Source organism: Diplotaxodon limnothrissa, linkage group LG4 (genome assembly GCF_057381915.1).
Source record: "Diplotaxodon limnothrissa isolate DT_005_m linkage group LG4, D_limnothrissa_male_GT1.1, whole genome shotgun sequence".
Lineage (NCBI taxonomy): Eukaryota > Metazoa > Chordata > Actinopteri > Cichliformes > Cichlidae > Diplotaxodon > Diplotaxodon limnothrissa.
The window spans coordinates 17,971,178-17,998,452 of NC_140599.1; the positions used below are offsets into that span (position 1 = coordinate 17,971,178).

The 27,275-nt window shown below is 41.1% G+C and overlaps 3 protein-coding genes across 3 annotated transcripts; 1 reads left to right on the forward strand and 2 right to left on the reverse strand.

Moving 5' to 3' along the window:
• Positions 1-385: 385 nt before the first annotated feature.
• On the reverse strand, positions 386-6,962 carry LOC146633591 (small ubiquitin-related modifier 2). Its single transcript, XM_085352360.1, has 4 exons — positions 6,906-6,962; positions 4,580-4,711; positions 2,006-2,077; positions 386-1,076 (listed from the first exon to the last, which is right to left on the reverse strand). The coding sequence occupies exons 1-4, from the start codon at positions 6,924-6,926 to the stop codon at positions 1,014-1,016; spliced, it is 288 nt and encodes a 95-aa protein (XP_085208486.1). The 5' UTR covers positions 6,927-6,962; the 3' UTR covers positions 386-1,013.
• Positions 6,963-7,739: 777 nt separating this feature from the next.
• On the forward strand, positions 7,740-16,126 carry nup85 (nucleoporin 85). The gene is made up of 19 exons (XM_085352361.1): positions 7,740-7,870; positions 8,262-8,352; positions 9,641-9,797; positions 9,940-10,010; positions 10,174-10,217; positions 10,467-10,536; positions 10,626-10,747; positions 10,895-11,029; positions 11,549-11,671; positions 11,771-11,902; positions 12,178-12,284; positions 12,404-12,487; positions 12,608-12,673; positions 12,883-13,034; positions 13,140-13,257; positions 13,481-13,581; positions 13,960-14,111; positions 15,725-15,826; positions 16,028-16,126. Exons 1-19 carry the CDS (start codon positions 7,838-7,840, stop codon positions 16,124-16,126), a joined length of 1,959 nt encoding a protein of 652 aa, XP_085208487.1. The 5' UTR covers positions 7,740-7,837.
• Positions 16,127-18,401: 2,275 nt separating this feature from the next.
• Positions 18,402-27,158, reverse strand: gga3b (golgi associated, gamma adaptin ear containing, ARF binding protein 3b). Its single transcript, XM_085352363.1, has 17 exons — positions 27,102-27,158; positions 25,153-25,237; positions 24,982-25,057; positions 24,798-24,896; positions 24,596-24,719; positions 24,407-24,510; positions 24,223-24,303; positions 23,964-24,101; positions 22,726-22,807; positions 22,510-22,635; positions 22,172-22,411; positions 21,900-21,982; positions 21,681-21,817; positions 21,207-21,493; positions 20,954-21,123; positions 19,092-19,202; positions 18,402-18,537 (listed from the first exon to the last, which is right to left on the reverse strand). Exons 1-17 carry the CDS (start codon positions 27,139-27,141, stop codon positions 18,427-18,429), a joined length of 2,094 nt encoding a protein of 697 aa, XP_085208489.1. The 5' UTR covers positions 27,142-27,158; the 3' UTR covers positions 18,402-18,426.
• Positions 27,159-27,275: the final 117 nt, after the last annotated feature.

A 27,275-nucleotide genomic window follows, 5' to 3' on the forward strand; every position in this document is an offset into this window, starting at 1 on the left:
TCAGTTTGTGCCATGAAACTCGTTTTGTTTTGGACAATGTAAACGCACCAGCAAGTCCTCCTCTGAATAGCTTAAAAACACAAAATGAAGGTTTTGGTGTGGGCTAGTCAAAGTCGATCGCTACTTTATGCAAACATTTGATTGCAGTTCTTGTCGTCACTGGTGGCTCAACCGTTTATTAGGTGTAGGGGTCAATTACTTCTTCACACAGGGCAGTAAAGGTTTGGATAACTTTGTTCTCATAATGAAAGAAATAATTTTTAAAAAAATCTGAATGATTTGAAACATTTAAGTGCAACAAACATGCAGAACACACACACACACAATTATATTGTTAAATAATAGAAAAATATGATGAAAGTTTGGAAAAAGACAATAGCTTTATTTCAACAAGCATCTTAATAGACAATACAGATGTTTATTTTGCTGGAACATCTCTTAGGGCTTCCCAAAATTTGAAGTGGCCTAGCAAAAACGATTTCTCAGAACATTCCTCTACACATCCAGTACTATTTTTAAAAAATGTAAAAAATCAAATATGTTTTGTGAATATGACAGAACCCAAATGTCAGCATATCCCGTGATCCCCATACTTGGCATATGGTTCACTAAGTGACAGCCAGTTCCAAAAATTGTACACTTTAAGAACAGATTTGCTGGCCACCGACCAAGATCAGCTGAGCAGATTTTGATCAATAAAGTCAGTTTTACTTAATGCTCACTCTATCACCAGTCCTAACAGTCTGGAAGGGAAGTCCTTAACACTTATCACAATACAGCATGGAAAAACAAAATCTGAACTCAGGGTGACGTGGATGTGGCTTATGTACAAAGACAGAAAAGTAAAAGGGGCGCGAATGAAAATATACAGCAGTTATGTGTAGCAGAGAAACGGGAAACTTCTTCTGCGTGGAATTCTGTTGAGACGAGCTGCGAAGAAGCAGGCGCTGTGTGCCTCAGAGGCCAGGAAAGTTGGTGGTGTCCAGGAAGAAAGTGGTGATGCACGTGGCCGATTAAATCCGTCCGCCCGTCTGTTGTTGAAACACATCGATCGTATCTTCATCTTCCATTTCCAACTGTTAAGGGGGAAAAAAACAAAAAAAAACATATAAGCCCATGAATTTCGTAACGTTTGAGTAATTTATGCAAAAAGTGATATGAGGGAAAATATCTGTACTGCAAAGAGGAAAAGGAGGATGCTAATTTGTTGACCTAGAGGGTGACAGTATGCCCTGTACAAATGAAAAACTTCCCATTTGCATACACAAAATAGCACCACTGTGACAATAAAATGACGCACTGTATTTGGCTTTGAAGGCTGCACTGTGGACAAGGTTGGATGGCACTGCAATAACATGCAAGTTGTGGTTACTCCAGCCACAAACTGCAGTGAATACAACTGGCATCTGCACAGCGACATATTCAAAAACAACTTAAAATTAGCTTGTTGTGACAACCCGAGGCTCCTCATGGCAGCACTGTGACTTTGAACGAACATCTTTCAGCCTGGAGAACCCCTTAATGCCCAGTTATTAAGAAATACTGTTATCACAAGCACTAATCATTCAAATTTCAAATTCAAATTTTTATTTGTCACGTACACAGTCATACACAGTACGATATGCAGTGAAATGCTTAGACAACTGCTCGTGACCTAAAGAAAAAAAAAAGGAAAGGGCTATGAATAAGATAGGAAATAAATATGAAAAATTAAAAAGTGTAAATTTAACTAGGAAGGAATAAAATATAAGAATATAAAATATAAAAAATGAAATAACTGTACAACACAAATTAGAATGAAGGGTAAATTTAACTGGGAAAGAATAAGATAAAATATATAAATTAAAGTTGAAAATAAAATAACTACAACAAAATACGCAATACACAGTATAGAACTATATAAGAATGTATGAAGAAATATAAATAAATAAATATATATACACACACACACAATATCATCATGGGAAGTGCATGAAGTATGTTTAACTTATTGACACGGCCTCACCTGTGCTGGTGTGTCTGTCTCGTTTATTGGCTGCCCGTCAAATCTGAACCTGATTTGCCTCATTGACAGTCCCTGAAAAGAGAAACGTGTAAAATCTTGTTGTTAATCTCATGTGAAGCTCTGTATAGGCTAACGTGTACAAAATAAAAATGCAGACAATAATATACTCATGCTAAAGATAAGGCAGCTGAGGTTTGAGAGACATAGCAAAAAAACATGTCTTGCTGTGAAGCAGAAATGAAGAAATAATGATAACCATCTGGTTCTGGCTGTACTTTAGAAAAAAAGAGCTGTATGACAAACATCTCTTTTACCCTGATGGGAGTCCAAGGAACAGATAACACCGTGATTGGGTTTCCATTCTTCCACAGAGTTGAACCCTTATTTGACTTTCAAATAAAAAGGATCTCAGACCTCGTGTTCTATTACATATTTCTTTTACTTTTGTGCACAGCTCTTTTAGAAAACCTTGGGAATTGCTTTTGTAGCAATGCAAACACAGCTGCAATTAATAGAGAACCAGAGTGATGCTCAGTGCAGTGCTAATTCATACAAAAGTCAAAATTCCTGCATTCCATTACAGCAAGTAGCTTGGCAGAGAACAGCTTAAAATCTGAGCTAATCCATAACAGCAGGAGGAAAAGATTAGATGTCTTCTGCGATTACTGTGAAATCACAGATGACGATAAGGGAGGTTCATTTAAAGGATGCAAGAACCACGTAAAACGTTAAAGCTATGCTATCAAGTAGGTATTTGCATTAAAGCTGTAGACCCTAACTGCATTTGAGGAGGAAGAGAAGAACTGCAACGGAAACTTTTTCAAGGAAAAGTGAAACAACAGCCGTGATGAGTTACTGTCTGATGGATGGATGGACGGATCGTTTAGCACGTGATGTGTCTGTTAAATGTGATTAAAGTATTTGAGACTCGAGGACAGCTAAGTATGTTCTCTGTCCAACACACATACATTTGGCCTAACAGTAAATTTCTACAAACAAGTGGAATATTCGATTTAACTAATAAGAACACCCCATGATTCAAGCTTGTAGAACCAACTAAATCATATTCTGTATAACTTTTATCAGTATTTACCAGGTGACTGAGGCTTGCAAGCATTTGTTTATCCTGCCACAGCATTTAAACCAGGCTGAGGTCTGGACTTTGAGTGGGTCATTGCAACACCTTGAGTCTTTTCTTTTTCAGTCATTCTGTTGTACAGTTGCTGACGTGCTTGGGATCACTGTCCTGTTGCGGGATTTAATTTTGGCCAAGCTTTAGCTGTCAGACAAACGGCCTGTGGCTCTGTGGCTTAAAAACAAACCCAAATCATGACCCCTCCACCTCCGTGCTTAATAGTTGGTATGAGGTGTTTGTACCGATATGCTGTGTTCGGTTCTCACCAAACGTCTCTGTTCATTACGGCCAAAAACCTCTTCTTTGCTCTCCTCTGTCCAAAGGACATTGTTCTACATGTGTTGTTGTTTGTGCAGAAGCAACTTTGCAAATTGAAGCTGTGCTGCGTTGTTCTTTTTAGAACCTGGTAACCCTTCCAAACAAGTCACACTTGTTCAGTCTTTTTCTAACATTTAACATCCTAACTGAGGCTCTTGGGTCATTTTGCTATTTCTCTCAGGACTACAAGGTTTGACCTTGACCTGAACTTGCCTGTAGATCCACTTCTGGGATTGTGGCATTGTGTTACCACACAGCTGAATACTCCAGATCTACAACCTACAAATTTCTGCTTGTATAGAGGTGCTCACACGCGCTGATAATCAGTTAATCAAATACAAGTTGATTAGTAACACCTGGCTGCTACTTGTCCCCTTGATCCCTATTGAAGTAGTAAAGGTGTACTTAGTTTTCCAGAGGATCGCACAGAGTCCTATGAAAACCTTTTTAAAATGCCTGCATATATTTTATGGTAAATGGGATTTTTAAGATGCCCTGACATAACTGCTTGTTTTGGCATCTAGAATACAAACATATAATCTGCAGTCATTACATGCATGTGTGAAAAGTGTCAAAGAATTGAAAGTAAATGGTTTAATTGTATCCTATTCGGTTGTAAAACACGATTAACTGTGTGCAAACTTCAAAGTCTGGCCTCTAAAACATTAAGTAACTCCAGTAATGATTTCCTTATGATGTTAAAACAGCATAACCTGTAAGCACTTGCAAGCCTTGCTCCACAGAGGGTAGGCAACTCTCCCAGTAGATGTAATTTTATACACCCGTGTCTTTTTGTAAATGGTGTGCAGCGATGCAGGGAAAAGGTCAATTAAAAGAAAGCAGGATTATTGTTAATAACATCTAAACATGTTATTTAGAATACAATCCAACAGCTAACTATCAATTACATCAAGTGTATATATGATTAGCAGCAGAGGTGTACAGAGGAACACTCGACAGATATTTCTGGGGAAATAATACTTAAAGTCGAGTTCCCCTCATGTGGTGAGAACAGAAAATAACAAGAAGTCTATTTAACTGTAGCTACACTCTGCTTATAAAGATCTATGCCCACTCAGGAAATGATCAGTGTTAGTGTAATGCCTCAGGGCCATAATCACCTGTCTCTCGCAGTAGGCCTTCATGAGTTTGATGAGCGGTGTGTGTCTTTTGATCTTGAACTGCACTACAGATCCATCCTGACCCGCTACCTTCAGGTTTATGTGTTCATTGTTTTCTGTCTTCACTGATTCCTGAGGGATAGAAGCACAGATAGAAACACAGTGAAGGAACAAAAGAAATGACTTTGACTAACCAGAACAACACAGTAGTTACAGGTTTGCAGGGGGAAAGCTCTGCACGGTATTTTCTGTTATTATTACATGCGTAATTTCAGTCCCTTTAGTGCCTCCGGTGGCCTTTTAATTTTGCAGTAGCGTGATGAAATAATGAATTCAGACTTAAACAGCTCACCAGGTGGCTAGGGAAGGATATTGGCAAGAGCTTATTAATATCCATGACATTATCAGTTGTGCTAATTCTTTATTGATTCTTGATCAATTTTCTTTGGGAGGAAAAAAGCAGGCAAATGTCAGTATCAACCCAGCCGTGTCATTATCGCCAAAACAGAGTAGGAAAAGACTGAGCAGCACAAAAGCAGCACTGCTATGAGTTTGACTTCACTTTCGCAATGTGTAACTGCCAGAAAGATATGTCAGCATCCATAAAAGGAAGGTTGATGAGCCCAAAGGTGTAAAATTCCCCAGGACTTTTGCGAATTTGCATATTTTGAAATTGTTTAGATATACAGTGCTGTGCAAAAGTGTTGAACCACCACTCATTTCTTAGATTTTGTTAGGATAATGGCAAATAGTTGCAGCAATTTATTGAAACATGCAAACATACTTGAGAATACAGTATGAGCTTGAAAATTAATGTTTGATATGACCAGACTTTATTGTTCCAACACAGCCTGAACTCTCCAAGGAGAGCCTTCTTGTAATTTCTTTAAGTAGTCTGAGCAGTTCTCCAAGGTTCTTGAAGGACATTCAAAGCTCGTCTTTGGATGTTGACTGCTTTTTGGTCTTATCTCCTTCAACATGATGCAACACTATTTCAATAATGGTGAGGTCCAGGTTCTGGGGAGACCAATCCATCACTGACATTGTGTCCCACTGTTTTTTTTTGTTTTTTTTTACTGCACTGGCAGTGTAGTAAAAGCACTTACTGTGCTCGAAAATGAGCCTTTTGCCAATCAGATGCTTGCCAGATGATATTACACGATGGATCAAAATCGGTACTTTTCTGTGTTTCCATCAGCTGTGACAAGATCCCCAACACCATTGGCTGAAATGCAGACCGAAACCATGACAGAGCCTCCACTGTGTTTGACAGATGGATGTAGACACTCACTGCTGTATCGCTCTCTTGACTTCCTCTGTACATATAGATAATTTAAACCCAAAAAATTATAAATCTCAACTCATCACTCCAGTTCTTGTCTAATTTTGATACATCAGCTTTTTCTCCTCATGTTCCTCTTCCTTGAAAATGGCTTCTTGACAGCCATTTCTGATGAGGCTTCAGAGGACAGTACATGGATCATCTGAACGTCCAGGTGCATGCCTCAGGTCCTGTGTCAGGTCTTTGCCGAATTTTTCCCATTTCTTATGGGCATGAATTTCAGATGCTGATCATCTGTTCATCTTAAAGTCTATAATCTTTTTTGTCCTCCACTTGTCCAATTTCCTAAAATTTAAGGACACACTGCACACAGTCCTGAGATATGCTAGGTCTCTCTTTGGGAATCACTTTGTTGGTGCAAAAATACAATTTAAGCCTTTTGTGGCATAAAAAAGTCAGTTAAAGAAATGTGTTTTCTAAATAGGCAAAAACACGAAAGACCTGGAAAACTTGCTTATAACCACTGAGTAGGCAAAACAGAGAGTACTGAGGGATGGCTCAAGACTTTTGCACAATACTGTATACAAACTATTTCTCAGATTTAAACAAAATTTAAATCTTAAGTCCCCCCTTTTCGCTTCGCCTGCAGACCGAGATCACCACAGTGATGATTCATAGAGTTTCAGTGGCACCAACAGATTTTCACCGGTACACTCTCCCACAGTGGCACAAGCCATTCACACATGGAAGCACGCAAAAACACACACACACACACACACTGGCGAAATGAGGCATGCAGTGGGGATGACACCAGCTGGTTGGCTGTGTGTTATCAAGCAGAAAGAGGTCCGCGCGCCATTGGATGCGCGTTCACAAACCTTCCGGTCTATCAAAGTAGGTACAGCTAGTAGTTGAATTTCAGCTTGTAACTTTGCAAAAAGGCACAGCGGAACATGCGGAAATGACCGTATTTTTACACACGCATGTGTCAAAAAAAATCAAGCGGAGTAAACTGGCATTTCAATCCACTGTGAAGACACTCACCTTTGGTTTTTCATCAGCCATGGTCACTCTTTTGGCGCTTCTCTACACTGCCACACAAAGAACACGAGTACGCGCACGTACACGTGCCCGTTTAGTCTATTGCAACTGAACGTGCGCGGCCACGCGCCCGTGCGCGTCCACCTCAACGAGCGTTGAGTGGACAGCGAGTAGTCACGAGGTTGAAAGCGCAGTCTGGGCAAGGGCGGGAGAGTCACAATGCGCGTTAAAGAGGCAGGCAGATGCACGTGCACGCGCACAGCGATGTTTTCCCTTTTGTTTTTAGGTTTAGAAAAGCGGTTATCTCATTAAATGCTCCTTATCGCCCTGCTGACCTCGCATGGGTGCAGCATAGTTCAGTCAGCATCACCACACATGATCCTCACTGCATGGGGAGAGCGATATGTGCACTTTTCCATTTCCTTTTTCGTTTTAACCCTTTAAATACCAGTGGCCATCTTGTTTTTTTGTTTTGCCTGATGGTGATGTGTAGGTGTACTGAACCAATGGTGGCCTTTACGAACTCAAACTGTAAGAGTACAGGGCAAAGCTGCACTGATTCTTCACAGATTCAAGTGGAGACATTAGTGGGGGTAGCATGTTCGTGGATAGCAAAAGACAAACCCAGCTTCTTAATGCTGGTAATGACCTTTCGTAGGTGAGTCCGGGCAGGCAGTTATAAGGTTAGTGATAAGCTGTGTTATCTGCATTTGTCGCGATAAATCCAAAATCCCGAGTCAAGCTCAGCCGACGGAAAAACAGGCAGGTAGACGGGCACCCCTTTCGGTGACATCTTAACGCATGCGCAGCAGGTACTTTCGACTGAAAGAGCGAGGCGCGTAAGCAGTACCGGTCCACATTTGCAGTTCATGGCGTGTTTATAGCCAAAAAAGTTCCCATTGTTGTCTTTTCTGTGTCGATGATATTGTTCACATATGGAGGAGGTAGACGTTGAGCCCACTATTACTGTAAGTAGCCATTGTAGCTTAGTGTTTTTAATTCCTTATTGCCACTAAATGGCTTTGCTAACAGGCTAACTTTCGCAAACACCTATTTCAACGACCCGTTTGAATATTTATATTGTACGTTGTCAAGAAATGTTAAGGGGCACACACTCAGCCATGTCACAAGTGTAAAAGTGGCAAGATTATAAGAAGATGAGTTAGAATTACTAGCAGCATTAATTACAGTTTGAGTTAGTAATATAGCTAGACCATGTCCCAGTCACCACTCAACCTTCTCACATAATATTAGAATTAAATATGAAACGGAATCATTTAATTTTAACTCTCGTCATGTTATTCACATTATTTTCAGTGTAGTAACAGTGTTTGTATTTTTTATTTTTTTTAATTGCAGAATATCCCTGCAATCAGTGATGGAAAGCACATGGGATTTGCATGGGGTCCTGGTGATATTCTTGTATATGAGACACGATACAAAGCATCAGGTATGCTTCAAAATTAGTACAAGGCACCATGTATACTTTCCCAGTTTTCCTCTATCTCTTTTTCTTTTTAAGAGAATGAATGGTTTAGTGAATGCCTGTAAAATGCTGTCTTAATTTTTGTGTGTTTGTCACACTTTAATGTTTCATATTATCAAAAACATTTGGATTTTTGATGAACAAAGATGACCAGATTAAATATAAAAGGCAATTTTTAAATGACGGTTGCATTTATTAACAGAAAAAATGTATTCAGCGCTATCTGGCCCTGTGTTTTTGTTTGTTTGTTTTTTAAAAAAGATAATTGCCCCCCAAACTTAATAACTGGCTGTGCCACCGTTGGCAGCAAGTAATGCAATCAAGCGTTTGTGATAACTGGCAGCAAGTCTTTTACATCGCTGTGACCCACTCATCTTGGCAGACTTTATTTAATTCAGCCACATTGTAGGGTTTTCAAGTGTGAACGACTTGTTTAAGGTTTTTCCAATTCATCACAATTGGATTTAAGTCTAGAATTGCACTCCAAAACCTTACATTTGGGTTTTTGTGAGACATTCAGAGGTGGACCTCCTTGTTCAAATTCAAATTCAAATTTTATTTGTCACGTACACAGTCATACACAGTACGATATGTAGTGAAATGCTTGGACAACTGCTCGTGACCTAAAGAAAACAAAAAAAGGAAAGGCTATGAATAAGATAGGAAATAAATATGAAAAATTAAAAAGGGTAAATTTAACTAGGAAGGAATAAAATATAAATTAAGGTTGTGTGTTTCGAATCATCATAGAGTGATTAGAATTCATGGTTTCACCTAGCAGCTCCACACCATCACATTACCACCACCATGTATGACTGCTTATATGATGTTCTTTTATGAAATGCTATGTTAGATTTACACAAGAGGTAACGGGATTAAAAACATGCTTAGCCCTGGGACAATTAGGTTTGGATAACCTTTTTTTTCCTTCCTAATAAATGAAATCATTTAAAAACAGCATTGTCTTTGTCTAGTATTAAAATTTATCTATTTATCTGATCATGTAAGTGTGACATGATCAGATAAATAGACAAAAATAAGCAATCAGGAAGGGGGGGGGATTATTTTCCATAGCACTGTATGATGTGTTTTACTATATTTTTTTATGGTTACTTTTAGAGATGTGCAAATATATGTTTTCAGTAAACATATTTTGAGCCGTCTTTTTCAGACATTTAAATTTTGTTGCATATGTGCAATGACAATAACTATAATATTGCTGTTGTTCTTTCACCTCCTGCCTTTGTTTCAGGTGCTTCAGGATCAGGTTGCTCGTTCATCCATGAGATCAGGAAAGATGAGGACATATATTCCCCCATTTTACGCAAGCTTTTTAACGAGTCTCACCACATCTTCGTTGGCCTGCAGACAATTAGAGAGGACCTCCCTAGCAAGAGTAAAAAACCCCAGTAAGGGCGCGTGATGCAATCTAACCTCTGTTTGTTCAAATTGTTGGATTGCATATCAGTGGCATAACAATAGTTGCAAAAGTCACACAAAGCAGCACCCACATTGTATGTTTTACAATTTTACCTCTGCCTTACTCCTTAGATTTGTTAGTATCAGCAAAAATTATCGATCCGTGATCCGTGCTTGTATGGAGGAACTTCAGCAAGTTGCAGGTAATACTTTTGAAAATATGCTTCTTTTGGCAAAAATTTTGAGTTGATGTAACCATAAAAGTTTTGGCAGTTTTTTCAGATTTCTATTTTATAGTCTTGTTTATACAATAAAAACACAGGAAAGGTGTGTGATTACTCAGAAAAGAACTTTTCTTTTTTGCAGTTTCTACCAAAAATACAGAGTTGGCCACGCAGTGTGGAAATCAGGTAAGTACTAATGTTTGTGTGGCAATAACTTTCCCTGGACTAGTTCACATACAGAGCATGTATGATTTAATTGAGTAGCATGTCACATCTCTGTGGGTTTTATGACCACAATCAAACAGCCTGTATTTAAAAGGGGACGTTAATGCTCAGTTAGTGAGGAAGAATCCACATTCAGTTTTTTACTCGGATATACATTTCATTACATTGTTTAGTGGCACTATCCTGACCCTGATCTGCTTTTTGTTAAAGGTGTCCATTCTTTTGGCCATAGAACTGATCTGGAATCTGTGTGAAGTGCTGTTCATCGATGCTGCTCCAGGTTAGAATCTGCATCTTATGACTGGATTTTGGGGTTGGAGAAACACCCAAACAAATGTATGTGCAACATGGGTGTGTCTGTATTTTCAGCGGGCTCCCTGTTGCTCCACCTGCTGGACTGGGTAAGGTTACATAAGGCTGACGTGGACGAGAAGGCCAGGGAGGTGCTCCAAAGTGAGAGCCCTGCCGAGCACCGCGACTATTGGGACGTGGTAGGTGCAGCATGTGCGCACAGTTACATCTTTAAAGTGACATGTGCACTGTTGGTGTTCTGCATTTGCTTCTTCATCTGTGTTTTGTCTGATATGAATTCTCTGGAGAGATGTGAGTGATCACATGGCGTGTGTGTGTGTGCTCAGGTGGTGAGTTATGTGCTGCAGGGCAGGTTGGAAGAAGTCAGACAGATGCTGGTGAAACAGGCCAACCTACAGCCTGCTGCCAGGAGCATGTACAAGCAGATGGATACCTTGCTCAGCAAGATGCCCTTCTACAATGTAAGATAAAAATGCAGTGGTTTATTTCCTTTGAACGATAGCTGAAATTATTTTAATCATGCTTCTAAATGGGATTATTGTGAAAGTGTGCACTGTTAATTTTACAATCAGAAATTAATCACACAGGTTCTTGATGTTTTCTTAATGGGCTGTGGATGTGACATTAGAGGAAATTATCTCTAGGCTGCAAATACACAGTATGATGATATAAAATGATAATAAATGGTCTCCTATAAGTTAAAGTGTATCAAACATCAAATGTGCTGCTGTGGACTAAAATGAATTTAAGCCTCTTTATTTTGCTGGTGGTGAAATGAAAATCTACAAATCTGTTCAAAACTTCTTTGCTAAAGTTTCTGTTGCTTTCACATACATCATTCAGACAGTAAAGGGATTAAGTACAACATGTTTGTGTTCATTCAGTGCAGCGATTTCTCTAACGCAGCCTAAACACAAGATGAGCGCATGAGCCGACCCGTGCTGACTCACACCTCTGAATTTTCTGTAATGTTCCCTCAGCCTGGTGGCACTCAGACGCTCACAGAGTTTGATGTAAAGTGGAGGCACTGGCACGAGGAGGTGGACCGCTGCCTGCAGGACAACTCGTTCGCCAGCAACCGACATCTGGAGCTCATCTGCAAGGTGAGTGAGGAAGTTCATTATTGAAGGGTCAGTGCAAACATCCAGCAACAGTTAGGCTATTTTTTTTTTTTTAAATGTCCCCACCCCATTTCACCTTAGATCCTTCTGGGAGATGAAGACACTTTGCTGGATCACAAGGAGCTGCTGGGTACCTGGTATCACTTTCTGGTCACGAGACTTCTCTTCTGCCACCCCACAGTGAAACTCACAGAGTTGCATTATTATGCTCAGGTATACCATATTCTCACATCATTCAGCATTTTAGAATCACTGCTGGTTTAGTCTTAAAAAGTATTGCATTTTTTTTTAAAACCTTGTCAGATATCCTGTAAATACTGTGGTAGAATAATTTTTTTTTAAAATATTTGCGTGTTACATCGTCTGTCGCAAATTTCAACCAGTTCATGTGGCTCTATGATTTACAGTTTGAAATTTGATTGTAAAAAATGTACAGCAGCCCCTGATTTATTGTTTGTGTATCTTGTTTGTATGTGTGCGCACTGCAGTCGTGCATGACGATGTTTCTGGACTCGAGGAGCGTCCCAGAGCCCCTGGACAACATCTTACTTGCTGCCTTTGAGTTTGACATCCATCAAGTCATCAAGGAGTGCAGGTAAGACAACTTTTTTTTTTTTTTTTTGCATCCTGCCATATGTGTGTGTGTGTGTGTGTGTTACATGCAGCATACGAATGTGGGGTGGTTCATAAACTACCTTAATTGTTTCCTTTTAGCATTGCTCTCAACAACTGGTGGTTCGTGGCCCATTTGACAGATTTGTTGGATCATTGCAAACTCCTGCAGTCTCATAATCTCCAGTAAGGATGCCGATTGTCTGTTTTTGAACTTGTTTACCTTTTAATTTGGTTGTACACTTCATTAGCCAATATTTACCAAACCGTGTGTGTGTGTGTGTGTGTGTGTGTGTGTGTGTTTAGCTTTGGCTCCAACTTGAGAGAGTTTCTCCTTCTAGAATATGCTTCTGGTCTCTTCACTCATCACAGGTACGCTCATCCCAAGGTTCAGTGTAATGATGTATAATATATTTGCTTTTGTTTAGATTTACACAGGGTGTGACTAACGTGGCTCCCAGAACAGTTATTTTTATCCTGTTAATCTAGTTAAACAATCATTTCCTCTAATTGACCTAGTACAGGGTAAGCTGAAGTGTAGGTTATCACTGTCATGATTGAGCATGTTTTTCTGTGTTTAGCCTTTGGCAGTTGGCTGTGGATTACTTTGATCACTGTCCAGAGTTTGGTCGTGTCTACCTGGAGCTTCAGATAGAGCGCGTCCCTTTAGAGACGGAGCGTAAAGCTCTCAAGGTGCTGAGGGTTTGTGAGCAGAGGCAAATGTCAGAACAAGGTAACATGTTGCTTCTTAACTCTTAGAAACAAAGATGGGGCTGTTTTTGTTTTTCCAGTGCAGGAGAGACCTAAAACATTTTTTTTTGTGTGTGTGTTTATGCAGTACGGAGTATTTGTAAGATCATGGCTATGCGGGCTCTGAGGAACAATAGGCTGGGCTCTGCTCTCTCATGGAGTATAAGAGCCAAAGATGCTGCATTTGCCACCCTGATTTCAGAGAGGTTAGTTTCTTTCATTATAATTGTAAAGATCCCAGATACTGTTACTTCACCCCCCCCCCCTCTCTCCCTATTGGCCTTAGCAGGAAGTGTGGTCTCTTCCTGTTTAGTACTGCTTCCACTGTGAACATGTTCCTATACCATCAAACAGCAACCAACCCTTCTGCCCTCTGAATGTTTGTGTTATGGGTTCTGTGGTGTGTTTATGTGTATACTTGTGTTTTAGGTTCCTACAGGATTACTGTGCCAAAGGGACCTTCTCTGATCTGGACCTGATTGATAACTTGGGCCCGGCAATGCTCCTCAGCGACAGGCTGACTTTTCTCGGTATGCTCGGGGAATACACAGTTACTGGAGGACTAGTAGCACCGCCCCACTTGTGACTCAGCCACTGCGTCATTCTCACAAGTTCAGTCAACACATGAAGTGACGGGACATTCAGTCAGACCAGCTTCAGTTCACATGAGTCTCAGACACATAAATGTGCACACAGACGTCTAAATAAAGCTAGCCTGTTGTTTAGTGCAACAGCATGCCATGGTGCGTTTTACTACTGAAAAATCAGTAAAAATATGAGATAAACACAGATAAAATACGTTCCTATAGATTATTGCTGTTTGTGAACTGAGGAGGAACATGCACAAAACCTCCTGGATAATTTGAGCACATCTGAGTGTGAAAACTCTGCTTTATGTTCTTTCTCAGGAAAGTACCGCGAGTTCCACAAGCTGTACGGAGAGAAGCGTTTCAGGGAGGCGGCAAAGCTGCTCCTCTCCCTGATGACTGCAAAGATTGCTCCACAAAGCTTCTGGATGACTCTGCTGACCGATGCTCTGCCACTGCTGGAGCAGAAAGAGGTTAGTCACCAGCAACAAGTCCAGTTTTGGACAAAATTAGTGTGATAATTACAAGAAATCTAGGGCTGCTCAATTAATCGAATTTTAATCACGATTACGATCTGGGCTTTCAACGATCATTAAAAATGACTGAGCCGATTATTAGCCCCTCCCTCATTTATCCGCGACACCTTAAAGGCCAGTCCGTGAAAATATTGTCGGGCATAAACTGGTCCGTGGCGCAAAAAAGGTTGGAGACCGCTGATTAAGAGGACCCGAGGGAAGCTCGGAAAGCTAAGCAGAAGTTATTTGGAGAGGAGAGTGACTGCCGTTGGTTGAAAAGAGAAGTAAAAAAAACTTCAGTGGTGTTGCACACTATTTTATATTATTTTTAAAAGTCATTATTCAATACATTGTTATTGTTAACCCTTTAAAGCCGGTCAGAGCAGCACGCTCCGTTTTGTGTAACTATTTTTAAATCCCTGTAGAACCTGAACCGTGTAAGCTAGCGCAATAATTTGTTTTGCATATGAAACCGGAGGAGTTGTACTTACATCTCATGCCATCAGCTTGTCCTCGGTCACGGTTTCCTTCCACATATAGCTTTGCAAAAATTGCATAAAAAGCGCTTGCAGGAACAAAAACATAATATTCCAGAAACACGCTTTGCTGATCCGATCAGCTGTTCGTAACACTTCCCACAGTGAAACAGACGTCAGCGCGAACTATCGCATGTCTGCCATTTCCTGCCCGAAACCGGAAGTGACGTCATTTTCGCGGAAAATGTAGTTTTTTACTTGTAGGCCTTAAAAGCCTATACTGGTGTTTTTATAAGTCATGTTTGACTCTATACTTTTCTGAATAGTTTCTGGGATGCTTAGAACTCGAATTGCACTGCTGGAAATAGTTTATTTTGATGCACATGCTGTTTTCTTTGCAAATTTGCATCATAGGATTGCTTTTTCGTTTTTCCTCTAGTATATAAAAATTGGTGTATCTCCAAAATAAAACTATGAAGACACTCAAAATAAATTTCCTGTTGTTGTAAACTATTTTTTGCAACTTTTTTGTATTTAAAGTTTTGAGGGATAAGCCTCTTAAATTTCTCCAAGTAGAAATATATGTAAAAAAAACAAAACAAAAACGATTTTCAATTTTTTTGTAGTTTATTGCACTTTTTTGCAATTAATGTAGTTACTATGGACTTAATGCATACATATTATTAAAATATGGGCTATAACAGTTGTATAGCAACTTGAAATGCTCCCACAAATGGCACTACAACATGTAAAAAAATAATATAAGCTCTGGCGGACTTGGTTCTATAGTAGGTCTTAAAGGGTTAAATAAATATCGTCAAATAATCGAGATCTCAATTTCAGTGAAAATAATCGTGATTATCATTTTTGCCATAATCGAGCAGCCCTAAAGAAATCTGATACTGAAATGTACGACCGAGATATTTTCTACTGCAGTCTGCATGATACCACCACAATAAACTGCAGTGTCCCCCAAACTGGTGCGGATTTAAACTGAACAACATAAACTTTGATGTCCTAATTATGGTGTAACCAGAGTTGTACGTCTGAATCAGTTGTTGCTGCCCTACAACAACAGTGATTTCTTCTTCTCAGGTGATCTTCACAGCAGATCAAACCTATGAGCTGATGTTCTGTTTAGAGGAGCTCACCTCCTCCCTGAACATTACTACATCCAGCACAGACAGGCCTATGCAGGTATGCATGTCCTCACATGGCCTTATTCCCTTCCACACAATCAGACTAAAAGCTCTCTAATAGCTGCTTCTAACCGCATGTTTAATATTTGGTGCTGCTATCACCACTGTTTTAATTTTAAGATGACATGTAGGCAGATGTCACTCTGGAAGTCTTACTAGATTGCTTCATCTTTTTATTTGAGTGTTTTTGTCGTTGCAGGAGGAAGACGTAGAGGTGACCAAAGTGGAGCTCCTGAGACTCGCTCTGGCCAGGAATCTGGCTCAAGCGATAGTCAAAGAGGGAACGGTGGAAATATAAAAGTTTGACTTTGCATTTTTGTACTGTATATATTAAAGAATCATTAATCACAATGTGCTCTTTGATAATAAAACACTTCATGATACTCATTGAAATCTGACCTTTTTGGAGATGGTTTGTCAAGCAAAATGACTTCAGAACATCAAACATCCATGAAGACTCTTTATTTTTTTCATGCAGCAAAGAAATGACACATCATCCCTTTATATATACAGTCCTAACACTCTCCCCAAATCTACAAGTCACATTTTCACAGAAGTTGTCATACACCAAACAGCAGGTACATTACATTAGATGCTATGTACAGTAAACACACTTCTGTACATCCAGTATGATGAATAGAGGACTATCAGAGATGGGGCGCAGTGAAGTCAAAGCGTTCAGACCCCTGAATGTTCTGAGTTCATTTTAAATGAATAAAATCATGAACTCAAGTATTCAGCGCCTTCAGTGTAGCGCTTTAAATTGTAGGTTGGTTGGTCCTTTTTATGTTGAGATGTGGGAATATGAATGGATCAAACATTGTCTAAATGTGTTTTAGAGCGCATGTAAGGTCCGAAAAAAAAGCTGAAGTCTTTGATAAAACATAATTCTTAGTCTGGGTATAAAAATATTTAAAGCTTTGAGATGTCCCTGGATAATACTGGCCTGGGTTACTGTAAAACAAGAAAAACTGAAACAACCTGGATTCTGTTTTTAAATAGCTCCGCCCACATGACAATTTGGGAAGGAAGATGGCCGTGAACCCAAAGACCACTAACAGAACCTGGTAATACCTCAGCCCAGATTAGTGAACCTGTCATATGGACGACCATCTATCAAACATGTTACAGCAGCAACACGAATGTCACTCTTCACTATCAACACTTGACAGACTGTTTGTAGTTGCCAAATTGCATTTGGTAAATCACTCTATGCACAGGTTATAGTCCACAGAGCAAGATTATCTGCTCTACCCTCTGTGAAGCAGGCCTGAAAGAAAAGTGACTTCATCCAAATATTACAGAAGTTTGTTTAAATTTCAGCAGTTTGAGTTATTACGTTGAAATTTTGAGATAACTTAAAAAATGTAAACTTATCGATTGCAAAACAGGCTGAGGTGGCTGCAGGACCTTTTTTGTAGCAAAGTCCAAGTTTTAAAGCCGGCAGATCTGCCAAGAGGTCTGTAGATGACAGTTCACAGATTCTTCCTATTGAATCTGATGACGGCTTAACGGGATCTCAGCGTGGATCACTAAACAAATATAAATGTATCCACATCTTCGGTGTGCAGAAAGTGAAAGGGGTCGGAGAGGACCGAGTACAGTTTCCCTCCATCCCACTGCTGCATACTGGATAATAATCTGCTTCGTTCTGGATTCAGATTCAGGTTGGTTCAGTTCACATTTGTTGGGTTTAGCGATCCACTGTCGTACCAGGAACAGAAAATAACTACGACAGAAATACTCCCAATACTGAGCCTGGTAGGAGGAGCGTAAACATGTTTAATAATACAAAACCAAACTATGGACAACCACTCACTGAGAATCATTTATCTTAAAAATGAAAACATGAAATAAAACCAGTGTTGGACTCCTAACTGCATTTCTGCAATTACACATTACCATCTAAGTCCTGCTGCACAACATTTCCTTCATAACCTAGCAGAGGGCTACATTAGCAACACAATTTACTCACACATATCCAAAATCCATCCATAGAATAATCCAAAACACACGCCCCTCTTCTCTTTCTGCAGCAATGATATCTGACTGAATCCTTCATGTCAGCCTAATCTTCAACTCTCAGGATATATTCAAGTATAAATGTTCAGCAACACGAATAAATAGAAGCACATCTGCAGCGCAGGCTCTGCTAACTTCAAGGTTATTTTCTTTTAAAATATTTTTGTGATCAACCCAACATTTTAAGTCTCTAATGCATTATTCATTGCAGTTTCAAACCATTTCCCCTAGGGGAAAATGCATTAAAATATCTGTCAATAGCCTATAAGCACCAAGGCCTTACATACCAGTGTCTATCTTTGCTATGTTAGCTATCTGCAAGCGCTGCATCAATCATCAATAAAACTTTTAGTGATTGCTGTTGTTATTGCTGAGATGGACGTTGTCATCTCAGCAATAACAACGTCCAAAACATGAACTATTGTAAGGAATGTAAAGCTGAAGTGAAGAATATAACAAACGTTCCCCCTCCGGTCTCTCTGGGATGGATATGAACACACACACATGCGCACACTCACACCCCTTCATGGAGTATGAACCAGCCTGTCCCTGGTGAGCAGCCGGTCTCCACCGCTGCTATAGATGACCCCACATCTCTGGAGGGGGAAACTGGTCAACCTCTCCGACCTCGTTGCATGGGCGATCTCCGAGAGTAAAAGCCAGCTTGTAGCGCAGACGCACCTTATCCTGCGAGGACAAGCAAAGAACATGCAAATTATACACACTCCCGCAGAAGGATTGGCAGCTCTGAAAATGCACTATTTGGACAAAAGTGTTGGGCTACCTATACGTTAGAGGTACAGGAGCTTTTATGGCATCCCATTCCAAATCCATAGGCATAGATTTGCAGTTATAACAGCTTCCACTCTTAGGGGAAGACTTTGTACAGGATTTTGGAGTATCTGTGATGTGAGACAATGATGTTGTCTGGCAATCTTTGCTCTAGTTCATCCCAAAGGTGTTCAGGGGGCAGGATTCTCCGCTGGCCAATCACCAAACAGATCCTGTATGCACTTTGTTTTGTACACTGGGGCATAGTCATGCTGGAACAGAAACTGACTTGTTGCAGTGGTCACACCCATCACAGCACCACACTGAAATTTAGAATAACCAACTTGTAAAAAAAACTGCTTAAAACACCTAAATTCAAAGATAAAACGGCGTAGTCCAACACTTTTGTCCACATAGTTTATGTATTGTTTGTATATTGTTGCCGCTGGAAGTGTTATTATGTAATCTACCTTTGCTGGATTGGCCAGCAGCATGATCTGAGTAATGGAGGCTGGAGGTAGAATGGGGTTAAAGGGTGCCAGCTCTGTTCCCGATGGGGGCTGCAGCTTCAGCTTCATCGACTGGTGGAAGACAAAAGGAAGAGTCAATGCTGTTCGTTTACGCCTTTATTAGAGGATTCACAGTTCTTCTTTTTGTTGCTGTAAGTGGCAAAGGGACATTTTACACTATGAAGACTGTTGAAGCCTCATATCAGCTTTGCATGAACTTAGATAAAGAGGAATGGAACTGATTATCCATCGTGAAAGATGACTTAAGGAAAGAGACTGAGCAACAGATATCACAAGTGAAAGATGAACTTAAGACATTGTGGATTAGTGAACAATTAAAGTTTCTTTCAGTTAAAATAGTCCATCCATCCATCACTTTTGCAGGGAAGCAGCAGCCTAAGCAGTGCTCATCCAGCGGAACACCAAGGCATTCCCAGGACACCAGAGAGGTGTAATCTCTTCATCATGTGCATCAAGGTCTCCAGTGCTTCCCAGTCAGACATGCCCAGAACACCTCAGCCAGGAGGTGCCCAGGAGCATCCTCGTCAAATGCTCAAACCGCCTCAATTGTCTCCTTTTGAAGCAGAAGACTAGCAGCTCTACTTTCAGTCCCTTCAGAATCATTGTACTCCTCACTCTGTCTCCAAGGGAGAGGCCAGTCACCCTTCACCCAGTCACAGAAATGAGAGAAAGCTCATTTCTGCTGCTTGTATCTGCATAATTTATTCTTTCTGTCAACATCCAAAGCTTGTGACTACAGGTGAGGGTAGAGACTAATCTGTAAATCAGCTCAGTGTCCCCAAACAGTCTATTTGGGCGACCGTGGCTCAGGGGGTTGGGAAGCGTATCTGTAACTGGAAGGTCGCCGGTTCGATCCCCGGGCTCTCTGTCCTGGTCGTTGTGTCCTTGGGCAAGACACTTTAACCTACCGCCTACTGGTGTTGGCCAGAGGGGCCGATGGCGCGATATGGCAGCCTCGCTTCTGTCAGTCTGCCCCAGGGCAGCTGTGGCTACAACTGTAGCTTGCCTCCACCAGTGTGTGAATGCGAGAGTGAATGAATAGTGGCATTGTAAAGTGCTTTGGGTGCCTTGAAAAGCGCTATATAAATCCAATCCATTATTATTATCAATCTGCAATAATGCAATACTCTGCAGTGAAGCTTGAGAAACAGACCGAGAACGCCCCTCTATGGCAAAGACATTCCCTCCATCAGCGTTCCCCCCCAGCTGGACAATGCACCCTGACACAGTGCAAAAACTGCCACGAACAAAGAGCTAAAGGCACTGACCTGTTGCTAGTTGAGGAACTGTCTATGCACCAGTGGGTCAGAGCTATTTTAACGGCAGAAGGAAGACATTCACAACATTAGGTAGTTAGTTTTAAGATTATTGGCTGACTGGGGTGTGTTCTTGGAAAGGTTTTAAAGCTGTGTTAAACATTTTTAGAAGGTGTTATTGGACAAGAAACATCCAATCATCCAATAACATTTCAGCATATGAAAAATGAAGTAATCTGATAGAGCTAAACTGCCACTTTGGATTTCAATCAAACCTCTACTCATCACAAATATCTTGAATAGTACAAAAATAATAGAAGGAATGAAAACATCCATAAAAAGTACTTTAAAGCCAAAATCAGCACTGACTTACATATGAATCCTGTGGTTGGAGGATAAGACAAAACATTTCAAGAGATCTAAAGAGAGACTTTTCCAGTCATCGCTCAGGAAATGAGTAGGTGATAGGTCACAATGTAGGAGCCAATCAAAAGCAAACACTAGGTGATGCCCACAATGAAAGAACAGATGTGTTAATGTCTTTACCTTGGGCACAGCAGCTTGTAGGACCACATTGTGAACAGGCAGAGGTGCTGTATTAAGCATCGACACCACCATTACCAACACGTCAGGTCGCCCAGGGGGACAGTCAGAAGCAAAGTTGAGCAGCATGCGAACGCCATCCTTGTCATATGCAGTCACAGGTAAGACTTTACCTGAAGACACAGAGAATAGCCAGTCAAGCAGAGGCAGCCATTAACTACCCTCTCAGGTGCTGAGCCCTGTCTTTGTCTCTTACTCGGTCTGATGGCCTCCAGAGGGACGTGTACGTTGCTCAGGGAGATTTCATTGGCTCTAGCCGGGCTGCCCTGGAGTGGAGGGTGGCAAGGGGACAGAGAGCGAAACAGCGGACTTCCTGGGGCTGAGTCAAAGCTGTGAGCCTTCACATGGGACAAGGCTGGGGAGCCAGGCAAGGGTCCTTGGAGAAGAGCCGCTGAAGAGGGCGAGCCCTGCACAGGTACGAGGGGCGGTGCTGCTGCAGGCACTCCAAAGCTGGTTCCTCTGGCCGTCGTCTGGTTGGATAAACTGAAAATCCCATTTAATAAATGCCAATAAGACCTCACAATGCTGTTCTTGGAAAGTATCGGATATTTATGCCAAAATAGCCTCAGATTAGTGCTTTACGAGACAGAATTGCAGAAACCTTGCTACTTTGAGAATTTAAAATACAGGTTTCAAATAAACAGTGGACGGAAAAACATGAATAGATCACCTCTTGTGATCTGAAAAGCCCATCATGGCCAGATCCTGCAGGTTCTGTAGACTGTGGGTGACAGCTGGCTCAGCTGGTGGCACCACTGGACCTGAACAAGCTATGCTGCCAAACATACCAACACTTGTTGCTGGGGCCTGTGGAGGACAGGAGGAGGAAAGATAATTTACACACTGTTACACACTGACTACATATCTGCAGTTAGTTATCCTAGAGTACCTGCAAGGAACTCCACTGGTTGGAGATTTCATCCAGCTTTGGTTTTGATTGGCTGCTCTGAGAGGTAGGCGGGTCATTCAGTCCTGGGAGATGATGCAGGCATTTGTCATCATACAAGACTTTTTTTTCTTTATCTCTCATAAGATACAACAAAAACATGACTCGTTAGATGGTTTTCTCATTTAGCGCTTCACTAAAACACAATAAAAGCACATTTCCAAAACTGTCAAACTGCTCCTTTAATTCAATGAGACACGTTGGGGATGCTCTACCAAGAGACAGTAGCTCATCATCCAGGAGAGAGAGTGCAGTGGAGGCCTTGCTGGCAGGGGGATGACTCGGGCTGCTGCCCTGACTGCCAGCGAGGCGTTTGGGGGGAGGAGGCAGGACGGGGATGGGGATCACTGTGAGATCAGCAGCGACAGGATGTGAGGGCTGGGGTGGTGGAGCAGCAGGCTGTGGAGGGCTCGGAACATCAAAGCCGGCGAGGTCGATCAGTGTATCTGTGGTTTCTGCTGAGCGACACAGACATGAAAAGAGAATGCAGCAGATGTATTAGATACAAAAGGGCAATCAAGTTTTTAGCAAAAAACCCCCCAAAAAAACTGACCGCTCTCGCTGTGACCAGCTGTCGATAGAGGTTCTTCACTGTCGCCGTTGATTGGTTGCCCCTCAACAATCTTCTTATAGGCGTTGATGACTCTGGAGAGGTCATCGCTGGCCTGGAGGATGTCACCTGAGGAGTCGAAGGTCAGTGGTTATAGATTTTACGCACAAAAAGTGAAGACAGGGCTCGCTCAGTCAAACCGAGACCAATGTGACAAACCTAAACTGGTGTCATTGTCCTCCGTCTCAGTGGCCATTTTGAAAGCAGCTCGTCTCAGCTTGTCACAGCGCTCGTAGAGCTCCTGAGAGGTGACACAAAGGACGTGCTGTACGGTTAGCGTGCAGATGTGACACCAGCTGCTGTGTACTGCTGCTGTTAGAAACTTGGCAGACATTAAAGAATTTGAAAATATCAAATGAAAACATCAGGTTCAAACTATATTTGTTAAAAAACGCGGTGCATTCAACCCACAATGAAATGATAAAACAAATTACTGGAGTGCAAAATATGAATTACTTTATCTGTGCCTTTAAATACTGAATTGAAAATATCTGTTCCAACTTTTTCCATTTTCTGATTGTTGAGTAAAGAATAAAGAAGATGATCCTGTTGAATTGTATGTGTGCTTTTTTCCCCTGCAGGGACCAACCAGCAATTTCCACACAAAGTGCCAAAAACTGCAGTTCCTTAAATGGCCACTTGAGGCTGGTTCCAAATATGAGGTTAAAATTTCAAATTTTTCAGTAGAAAAAAAACGTGCATGGGTCCTGTAGGTCATTTTCCCCCTTCACAACAACTTTAGACATTGTTGTTGTACATGTGCTGCTGTGCTTGGGGTCATTGTTCTACTGCATGACCCAATTTAAGCCAAGCTTCAGCTGTCAGACGGATGGCCTCCCAACTGTGTCCAGAATACTTTGGTAAACAGAAAGGTTCATGGGCAAAATGACTGCAAGGTGCCTTGTGGCTGCAAAACAAGCCCGAATCATCACCCATCCACCATCATTTGAATGACAGGTGGGTCATCAACATAGCAGGCTTTAGTTGTTAGCTCCTTGCTGAGCTAAATCACATGACTGAACTGGAAGTGTCTGCTATGTTTATGGTGTTTGTGCGTTTTTGAGCATTTTAATTCAGTATAGCATTGCATAGCTATCCATTCGGTTAAATGTACTCATACAGTCCAACAAGAATGTGCTTCCATTTTTTAAATGAAGATATTATTTCATTTGCAATAATTAGCACGTGACTGTGTCTGTGCGATTCATCTCGCAGTCTATCGATGTAGTTTCCGAACAAACCTAGCTAGCTGATAACTCAAAGCTGCACCATCTTGTCCAGTTATGGCCACTTTTGGTGACTAAAATCAATCTCAAAAAGGCAGCTCACAAGCCAGTGGGTTACATCGCAGTGGTCACCTCCATCTGTTATATACAGTCTATGGCATGGACGCACACCTTAATAATCTCCTTGTCTGAGTCAGTGGAACTGTCTTTATTGTAGTGGGACAGCATCTCGGTCAGTAGCTTGACGTTGATGTTCACCTCCTCCAGTGTGTGAATTCGCTTTGTAACCTTCTGCACCCGTGCCTCATCCTGGCAAAATATAAAACCCAATAAAGGGTTTTACATCAGAAAAATAGTGCAAAGTGCATTTGAAAAAGAACTCAATGGCTGCGGTAAATAGTCTCATTCACAAGGGTCTGACATGTCTCACCTCTTTCACCATGTTTTTGATTAATCTGTTGGCTTCCTGAAGATCTTCTGGGTTTTTACTCCGGAGAAGCTCAGCAAGCAGCTACACAGACACAGACATCAGTCTGCTTGTTGTAATAATATAAGTATACGGAGTATATTTACACTAAAACAAATGATTTCAATAGGATGAGGCAATCTCTCACCTTGCCCATGTCCTCGTTGTCAAACACAGGATGTTTAGGTCGCGTTGGAGGAGAAGGGATCAGAGTCCTATCCAGCGGTAACTCTGGGTCATGTGCCACAAGGCCTGTCAAAGAGAGCAAGGACAGGACTGAGGAAGATGTGTCTTTATATCCTTTATGCTAATCTGACTGATCCACATCCACACATACCCTGTCTCTTCAGCGTCTGGTAGGCTTCACCGATCTTGGTTTCACTGGGAAAAGCGACGGTCCAGCTGTACAGCATTTCAACAATCTTCAATTTCACCTTCTCAGGTGCACTGTCGCCCATGTACTGGAAATACAAAGCAATGACTCATTAGCCACTCAGCACGTGTTTTATCAGCACGAAACCTACCTGAAGACGACCCACCTTTGGAGAAACAACTTTAATCAGCTCATTCAAAAATCTATATTTTCCGACTTCATTGTGAAACCGTCTGCCGCAGTTCTTCATACACGCCTCCAGCACCTGCCCACACGACATTTATGTGAATGGTTGGTTTAGCAGTTCGTAAAAAATGTGCTTGCTGACGGTTCTGTGCAGCATTTCTTACTGTCAGAGCTTGAAGTGCTTCCCATTCTTGTGGAGAGTGGATTTTGTGTACGAGCAGCGTTACGGCTATCTGGGGACTGCAAAAAAAAAAAAGAGAGACCGGAAAGAAAAAATAAATCCATAAATATATTCCTGTGCTAGTTGAAAAAAATAAAAATGCATTAGACGTTACCCTTCCAGTTCCTTGTTGATCTGATCACAGAAGCCAATGATGTACTCCCAATCCTCTTGCCGGTTTGTTGGATGGGTGGCTTTATCTGTAAGAGAAAGACCATTGCACCAACTAAACATATGCCTTTAAGTAGCATCTTCTTCAGTGAATCTGATGGGTTCCTTCCTGTGAAAAGGGAGTTTTTCCTTCCCACTGTCACCATGTGCCTGCTCAAAGGGGATTGCCTGATTGTTGGGGTTTTCTTTGTATTATTGTACGCCTGGAGGCCACTGTAGTTGTGATTTTGCGTTATATTAATAAAACAGAAATTGGATCAGAAAACTGCATATAACATAAAGCTTGACATTTACTCACTCCAAGTAAAAAATCCTGCTTACAAAGTCAGAACAAGCAGGCTAAAAAGGAGTTCTGCATTAATTATCCTCTCTGACCAATATTTCTAAAGAATCTGATATTATCGGACTGTTGATAGTGGGCATCAGTGATGTATTATTATTAAGACTAATCAGCTGAATACTTTGTATACACAGAGTTTAGTCTGACCCATTGTGATGATGAGGGAAAAAAGAAAAGCTCTGAACCAAAAAAAACAAAACAAATAATAACATAAAACAAAAAAAAATTCAACATAAATATCAGGATTTGTTATTGGCCAAAATGTTCATTTAAACATCAGTATCAACACAGAATTCACAACCACTGCGTCCCTAGTTTTATATTTGATGTATTTAATATTAATCTGTTTTTATTTGGTAATATGCGAGACACATAAACACAACACTTGAAGTCAACAGACTCACAGACATCCCACAAGCATCTACACCATCGCCTCCTTATTCTTTCTCTACAACCAAGTTTTTAAAGACTGAAACTAAAAACACAGACCTGTACATAAACAGCCCCAAACACTCCCCTCCTGGTCATGCGTCTATAAATAACTACTTGCGCCACACACCTGTTTGCCCTTGTTATCCTGCCCCACCCCACCCTTAACCAGTCTAAAGGTATCTGGCATCAATCCACAGTGAAAGCCTCCCCCAGTCCAAGCCTGAGGCCTTGCTCACTGCTTCATTATCAATAAATATTTATCATTCACATTTGGGGTTGGGGGTCCTTAAGTTTCTGTGGCTAATTACTAAGAGAAATCTGAAATGTGATAAGCTTTGAGGGCTCAAACCCCTTGCTTCCTTCTCTGCAATGTTTACTCTGCAGATTGTCAAAAGACGTGGCTGATCCTTTTAGTTTTTTAGTTTATTCAGTCCTTTATCCACCACCTCAGATTTCCAGTCATCCACATACAGCACACACTGACTCAACCCTGTCTTGGGTAAACAAACTTATTGAGTAACCTGGGTTACCTGGTTTAATCTTCACAATACATTCTATTTAAATGTTTGCAGAATCCAAATCTCAAAAGCCAAAAAAAACAAAACAAAACAAAACAATATTTCTTACATATATATACACACACATGTATGTATATACATTAACTATATACACACATGTGAGTCCCATGTGCTGACCCCGACAATGCAGTGACTGTTACAACTCCTCCCCTGTGTAATAACAGATGCATTGTCCACAGTTTCCAGTGTTGTGCATTCATCTCCCACACCCATCTGTTTCTGCCATGAAAGCTGCGCTCAAGCTGTACAGCGAGGGGTAACTATCCGCGGAGCTCCGCGCCTCTGCACAATCACTGCACGCACTGATCTGTCACTGGAAAAGACTTGTGTTTATTACAGCTCTCCACCCATTCAGCTAAACATGCAGACAGTGATTGGACTGGGCTGGCAGCCTGGATCTCTGCTCAAACTGCAGGAAAGACGCTTTCGGCGAGGCGCTGACAGCTTCTGCACACGCTGATTTTCTCCTCCATCACAGCGGAGCAACACGTCTAGCTAATCAGCCATGCTATTTAATTAATAAAAATGGGATTAATAACTCACTGAGCCAAGATTCAAGCGACTCCCCTTCCTGGTACGCCATAGCACTACAAACATCGCGTGATGTCACCGGCGTGTGCGCGAGAGTCCGAAGAAAAAAAATATTGTCGGAATTAATTTCACAAAAAGACAAAATCTAATTTTAAAATATATAGTTCTTCAATTTTGGCACTAAAA